The sequence below is a fragment of the Carcharodon carcharias genome, chromosome 13 (assembly GCF_017639515.1).
Source record: "Carcharodon carcharias isolate sCarCar2 chromosome 13, sCarCar2.pri, whole genome shotgun sequence".
Lineage (NCBI taxonomy): Eukaryota > Metazoa > Chordata > Chondrichthyes > Lamniformes > Lamnidae > Carcharodon > Carcharodon carcharias.
The window spans coordinates 18,221,034-18,228,365 of record NC_054479.1 but is presented as its reverse complement, the minus strand read 5'-3'; the positions used below and the strand labels follow the sequence as shown (position 1 = coordinate 18,228,365).

Sequence of the window (7,332 nt, the reverse complement as noted above, 5' to 3'; positions counted from 1 at the left end):
AAAGGTTAAAACCAAGCAAAAGAAAGAAAGATATTGGGAACAGTAAATAAAAGTTAGGTCTTAAGAGGAGTAGGATGAGGAAAGTGAAAGGCAAGGAAATTTAGGGAAAAAATTCCAAATGCGTGAGGTGCAGAAGGATTGCAGAGTTTCTGGAGGGTTGAAGGACTGGAGATGATTAAAGAGATGGGGACAGGGTGGGTGGCAAGACTAGAGGGGTTTGAACACAAAGCTGAGAACTGTAAATTCGAGGTGTTGGCAGACCAGACCCAATACTGGTCAGCAGGCACAGTAAGTGGTGGTTGACGATATGGCTGAATTTTGGATGAGCTTAAGTTTATGGAAGGTGGAAGTTGGGAAGTCAGCCAGGTGAGCATTAGAGTAGTTGAACCTGGAGCTAACAAAAACATGGGTGAGGGTTTCAGCGGATGAGTTGAGTAGTAGCAAAGATGGATGATGTTACAGAGATGAAAGTGGGTGGCTTTTGTGATGGTGAGGATTATGGGGTGGGAAGCTCATCTCAGCACCAGACAGGGCTTCAAGTTTGTAAACACTCTGATTCAACCTGAGATAGTAGCTAGGAAGCGGGATGTAATTGGTGGTGAGGTAAATAGTTTCCGAGGAGAGAAAAGTGTTCCTAATTCCATTTGGCAAGGAAAACTTCAATCCACAGTGTGCAGCAGCAAGTGGGACTTGGGAGTGGAAACCAACAGTGAATGAAGGAAGATTGTTTCTGTGAACAGGGAGAAAACGGAATAGGAGCAGCATCTCCGATCAATGTACATTCACAAATATTGTTCAAAGCTATTATACATTTTGAACGTACCTGCAGTGTGCTGAGGCCATGGGTTAAATTTGGGACTCACCTTCTCTTTATTGGGACCTAAGGGGCAAATAGACCTGCATAAATCTTCTACAGCTGTCTTGGCAGACCAGGAATTACAAGTGCAAATATTCCTGAAAACGTGTTGACTTGAAATAGAGAAAATAAAGCAAAAGTAGGAAGAAGTAAAGTATGTGGAGAGGAAGGAAAGTCTGTAGAGAAAAAGAACACACCATGTGATAACAGTGAATCTGATCAGCGACTTTCAAGTTCAGGCCAGTAATTTACTGTGTGCCTGATCTGGTTCCTGACTTGTAACTCAAAAATGCATAGAATAGACAGATTCCGGTTAGAAACAGTCACCTAAAGAGGCTTCACTAGAAAGAGTTTGGTAAGCTGCTCTTTTAAAATGGTGGGGTGGGGTGAGGGTCGGGGGGGGCAGAAAGGAGGTGGCCAAATGCCAATTTTGCCCCAATATTAGCTCAAGGTGACAAGTTGATCTGTTCCAACATCGGTTCCCTGGCCATGTCTTGCGTTTGCAAGTTACCTTCCTTTCAAGTACCTGTCCATTCCTTCCCCATTGACAAATCTATTTTCTTCAATTCTTTAGGCGTTCTCCAACACTGCTCCCTGCCACCCCCCAGTACCCCTGCCGACCTGTTATATTCCCCAACTCCCTGACCCCTATCAACTTGGCTATTTAACCAGATGATGGAGGCTGCCTTGCACTCTAATTTTCACCCTCATCAAAGCTTTCAAATTAACACCTTTCTCAACAGCCAGACTAAAATATTATAGGCGTGAACTGCGTATCCTACCACTCTGCAACATCTTGCAATTGCTCAAGCCATTTGCTCTAATACTATTCTTCGTTACTAAGGATCATACTTGCGTAATTTGGTACAGAGTTCCATGGGTCGACCAATATCTCGGTCTCCAAGATCAAACTCTGGGTTGAAATATTCTTCCGGCGTGATGGATGTGGGGTTATTAACAGTTGCGGTTTCCGTAATGAGGTGCTGCAAATAACAAAAGACAGTATGTAAGACTCACCAGCAAAACATTCAAACACATCAACTACCACAATAAAGGTACATGTGTGCATGTAAACCAGGACATATGACTATATCTGGACACTTTTGCCCAGAAATTTTGACTGGCCACACAATTAAACTAGAGAAACCTCAATTCACTGGGGTAATGTGTGTGTTCATGCTATCATCAAGGGAATGGAGACAATGCATTCAAAAACTTTACACAGAATTGTTCATGTGAATTGTTGAAATCTATCATCTATCTAGGTCTCAAAACCATGTCTATCAGTTGTCTAAGGACCAAATAGTGGCTACCCTACTTATGATGTTGTGGGGGCGGGGGAATAGATGAGGAGAAAAATGTAAACATCTCCTCTTTGGCGTTATGTTGATTTCTAGCAATCTTGAAACGGAAAATAAACATATGAAAGCCTGACAAGAAAGTTTTCTGTGCAACTTACCTCGTTCTTCGGGTTGATATGCTCCTCCACTTTTCCCAGCAGAGATTCGAGTAGATTTTTATCATCTGTAAGATAAACAAAATACAGTAAAATTAGGAAACAATGGGCAGTGTTTTGATGATTTAAAATTGAAAGAAAGCAAACAGTGTTCAAATTGATCTTGTGAAATTAGAACCAAAGTGTTTGGAGTAAGGCTTCACTCTATATTTACTTTGTGTTATACAAACTGCAAAGCTGCTATCTCATTATAGCATCTCATGGTCTAGGAATCAAACAGCTCTCAATGTTTAGCATATAACTAGAGCAAGGGCTTTTTCTGAAAGCTCTGATGTTTGATAAACAGTTGATTACTGATTCATTACAGGCAGATTTAAATGGGGAATGGTCAGATAAAACAGGTATGCAAAGGCCAAGTCCATTATTCCACTGAAGTGCTTATCTACATTCTTCAAAAAAGGTTGTAAGCTCACCTAGAAGTTCAGTTCTTCTGCTTGGCCAAAAAAAGTATTGCATTTACATAATGCCTTTCACAAACTCAGGACATCCCAAAGTGCTTTACAGTTAACAAAATATTTTTTGAATTGTAACCACTGTTCTAATGTAGGAAACGTGATAGCCAATTTCCAAAGAGCAAGATCCTATTAAACAATGGAACAAATGATTAGCTTAACTGTTTTAGTTGTTGGTTTAAGAATAAGTGTTGGCCATTACACTTTGAATAAGGCTGGAGATCTTTTCTGTCCACCAAGAGGTCAGACAGAGCCTTTGTGCAACTTCTCGCCCAAGAAACAGCAGCTCTCTCAGTGCTACACAGAAGTGCCAGCCTAGCACTCATGCTCAAGTTACTGAAATGGAGTTTAAACCTACGACCTTCCGACTCGGAGGCAAACATTCTACCACTGAGCCAAGGCTGACATTTAGTGGCAATCACTGCTGGTTTACTCTAAACCAAACAAGTGGAGAAGACTGCCAGAGTTTACAACTCTTTTTGAAGAATGTAGGTAAGTACTTCAATGGAACAATGGACTTGGCCTTTTCATACCTGTTTTATCTGATTATTCCCTATTTATGTGAAAGGGCAATTACTGAATTGAGAAACTCTTTCCTCAGTTTTCTCTTCATCCTACAATTTACAGGCTTTTAAATTCAAGTTTGGCATCACCTCATTGCGACTTCTTCCAGTTGTGCTCCACAGTGTTGTCCAATAAGTCTCACATGTGGCGAATTGGCCACACATGGGGCAAATTGATGCTCTCCATTTTTGGAGCCACACAATACACAACTGTGTTAAAGTTGAAGCTGAAGGACCACTGGCTCAATGAAACGAAAAAAATAGTTGTCATTTGTTACCTTTTTTGCTCCTGTTCTCTTTCTGTGTGCCTCTAAATTACGACACATTTAGATCTGTGCATCGCTCTGTGAAAGCAGGTTTGCCCTTCAGAAGGACAGTGGTCCCGGTTGCTCTAGAAATTTCCTTGGGGAAGCTAGTAACACAGGGAATGTTAACTGAAGAACATGTTTTTGTTTGGTTGGTGTTTGGAGTTTTTCACAAAACAGTTGACGTAGGTGAGTGAGTGATGGACAGCGCTGCATAGTTATCAATGAGGGTTGAAATATTCAGTTTTGAAAAGCTGGGGTGGTGCAGCAACATCCAAACGTGTTCAGCCTTCATCTTAATAGATCTGTAGAAATGAGCTTTTAAAAGGCATACGGTGTTTTGGTGTAAAAGGAGAGATAACAGGAGGTTGGCGATGAGCCAAAAGTCTTTTAAATATCCAAATGCTGTCTTTGGAAATGGCAGGAGTAAGCAAAACAAGAGTCAGAACGCAGATGCCAATACGTAGAGATTTGCCAATTCTTTTCCCTTTCCAAACCTCCTAATATATCAATTCTGATCAAATACTCAGTTTACTCCTGAAGAAATTTGTTGTTTTTTTTTTAAATAAACTGGAGCACACTGTCAGAAACAGGACACTTCAGTTAACAGATTGTCTGTCTCTCTCTCTCTCTCTCTCTCTCTCAAAGGATAGTGAATGTACACAGCAGGCATGCTTTGCAAAATCCTTTTGAAACTGTTCTGCTGGCTCTGGCAGTGTGTGCACAAGTAACTTACTTCAAAAGGTTGTGCATTTGTTTTGTTAATACTGGATATATTTTGTACCATGTGGTGAATATGGTGACCTGGTCAATACAAGTTTGGCGAGCATTGAAATCCTAATGGACAACATAGGTTGGACAGCATATGGCTCTTACTCTTTTCTATAAGATATTATAGCTCTGGTCCTCATGAACCACAAGAACATCAGCAGTGGTGTACAACAGAGTTGATTGTAATGTTAGAGCAATAGCCTGGGATTTCTGCTCCCATTACATTTGGGGAGGAATTTTTTCTATCTCTTAAATTTTATGCAAATTCACTGGCCTTCCTTGGGAGATTAAGTAAGATGCTGTTGGAGTGGGGGGCGGGGGGATGGAAAGAAAAATGTGTGCCTGCAAAGTTACACAAGGTTAAAGAAGCAGGCTGCATGAATCAGCTGGTCTATCCTAAATTTCAGATTTCTCATTTCTACATGTACCTTTATATTTGGCCTTCTCCTCATCAGTCAGGTGTTCTGTTCTGCTCCTGGTCACCACATTAACATTGTTCACAGTGAAAACCTAGAGTAAAAAAAAAGCTAAGCTCATAAATATAAGCATTAATTTCACCCCTTACTTTTCTGCTTTAATCTCCTGGAGACGGAGATTCACAATGTGAAAGCCTTTTAGCATTTCATCAAAATGGTTATTCTGCATAAAAAAGACTAAACCGTGACCACTAACTTTCCAAAACAAAATTACTATTGATGCTGGAAATCGAAACTAAACACAGAAAATGCTGCAAATACTCAGCAGGTCAGGCAGCATCCGTGGAGAGAGAAACTGAGTTAACATTTCAGGTTGTGACCTTTCATCAGAACTATCAAGTCTATTTGTTTGTGGAGAACATCACTGTAGGTGGATTGCCAATATTTTTATCCAATACCACTCAGTTCCCTTAAATTCTGTACTAATTTTTCTTTTTTACCCTCCTGCACACCATCCTCCTCCAAAATAATTATCTAGCTAGAAGATATGGAAGTTCGTTTGGATTTTGATAAGCTATTTTCACATTGTCTCCTTCTCCTGACATCAATGGGACAGGGACTATACCCCGACCGTGAAGTGATCACCCCTCAGAGAGCAAGGAGCTGAACAGGGGTAGCCCAGGATGCCTCCCTTCAGAGTTTTCAACTATGTGGAACACAGAAAATTAAGAAAACAGCCAAATAACTATTGGTGAAACTTTCTGTTTTACTCTACCTTGGCCTCATGTGCTTGAACAACATCAGTCTTGTCTGTCCGCCAACCCCAGAATCCAGACTTATTCCTGTAGGACAAGTAGATAGTTAAGTACTTCACACTTCTCACCTTCTTAATACCATCACTCTGCCTCCCAATCACCTTTGAGAGGTACAGCTATCAAAAAAACATACCTGGCTTTAAAATATTGAAGCAACTTTCTTTAAAAGTCATTTGTGAAGTCATTTTCTTCAAAAAAAAAATACTTGTGAGATCCTTAAAGCATGAATGTCACCATTACTATCTATATGATAATCATCCCTATGATCTGGGTTAAGATTCTTAATTTTTTTAAACCCAATGAGACTTAATCCCATCTGCCAGGTTTTTACCCTATTCCAGAAAGGTGAAAGGGCAGCATTATAAATCCTGACCCCAAAACAGCATACTCCTTGATCCTAAGCTCTAAAGATATAACTCCACCAGCTCTTCCTCCTCTTGGACTATTACTGTATTGCAAACAAGTCACATCCAATCTTCTAATTCAGTTACGCTAACCTCACAAAACTGGAAAAATAAATCACATGCAGATTAAGAGCCACAAACTTTAAAGTAGACTTGTTGATGTTTGCAACTATGGTTAGCTTAGTCTATCTTATGAAGGGCTCATTGCTATTTAAAATGTAAAAATGTTGTTTATGGTAAGCAACATTTCAACTGTTGAGTGTCATTCAGAGGTGAAGAATAAAATGTTCTCAAGTTACAAGATGTCACCCTTTTCAAATGAGCAATTATTGAAACTATACAAGGAACATTCAACAATTTTCAACTTCAAACAAAAAGCACTCATGTGACCTTTCCAATTATCAGACGTCCACCTCAGTCCGATTTTGTTAGTCATGAGAATGAAAACATGTTGGAAACTCCCATTTTGTTTTAAAGCAACAATTTCTCAAAACGAAACTATGTACATGTTTTGCATAAGCTTGATATTGTCCAACTTATTCAAATTCTCTTCCTGCCCCAGTCAAAAAACACCACTTTTCAAACAGGGCTAATTTTTCAACAACTAAAAGAATTGTTAAGCTTCTCAACATGAAGACTGCATGTGACTTCTAAATATATAAGCCTCTCTGTGTATCCCATTTTCTATAGCCATTCTTAATTGATTTTTCATTTCAGTGTGACACAAATTAAATGCTCGTCAGTGTCAGAGTTTTACAGCACGGAAAGAGGCCCTTCGGCCCATCGTGTCCGTGCCAGTCATCAAGCCCTATCTACTCTAATCCCATTTTCCAGCACTTGGCCCGTAGCCTTGTATGCTACTGGGGCTTCAAATGTTCATCTAAAAACTTCTTAATTGTTATGAGGGTTCCCACTTCTACCACCCTTTCGGACAGAGAGTCCCAGATACCCCCCACCCTCTGGGTGAAAAATCTTTTCCTCTAAACCTCCTGCCCCTTACCTTAAATCTATGCACCCTGGTTATTGACCCCTCCACTAAAGGAAAAGCTTCTTCCTATCCACCCTATCTTTGCCCTGCATAATTTTGTACACCTCAATCAGGTCCCCCCTCAGCTTTCTCTGCTCCAAGGAAAACAACCCCAGCCTATCCAATCTCTCTTCATAGTTGAAACGCTCCAGCCCAGGCAACATCCTAGTGAATCTTCTCTTCATCAGAGGCGGGGGGAATGAAACT

At 40.3% G+C, this 7,332-nt stretch overlaps 1 protein-coding gene across 2 annotated transcripts in view; it reads right to left on the bottom strand.

Annotated features, from left to right (window-relative positions):
* ankrd13a (ankyrin repeat domain 13A) overlaps positions 1–7,332 on the bottom strand; it is a 30,399-nt gene that overhangs the window by 10,740 nt on the left and 12,327 nt on the right. For both annotated transcript variants that reach the window (XM_041202448.1, XM_041202449.1), the window contains 4 exons: positions 5,655–5,721; positions 4,892–4,973; positions 2,316–2,380; positions 1,709–1,839 (listed from right to left, as the gene is read on the bottom strand). In XM_041202448.1, the coding sequence (XP_041058382.1) occupies positions 1,709–1,839; positions 2,316–2,380; positions 4,892–4,973; positions 5,655–5,721 (345 nt within the window). The remainder of the gene's footprint in view (positions 1–1,708; positions 1,840–2,315; positions 2,381–4,891; positions 4,974–5,654; positions 5,722–7,332) is intronic.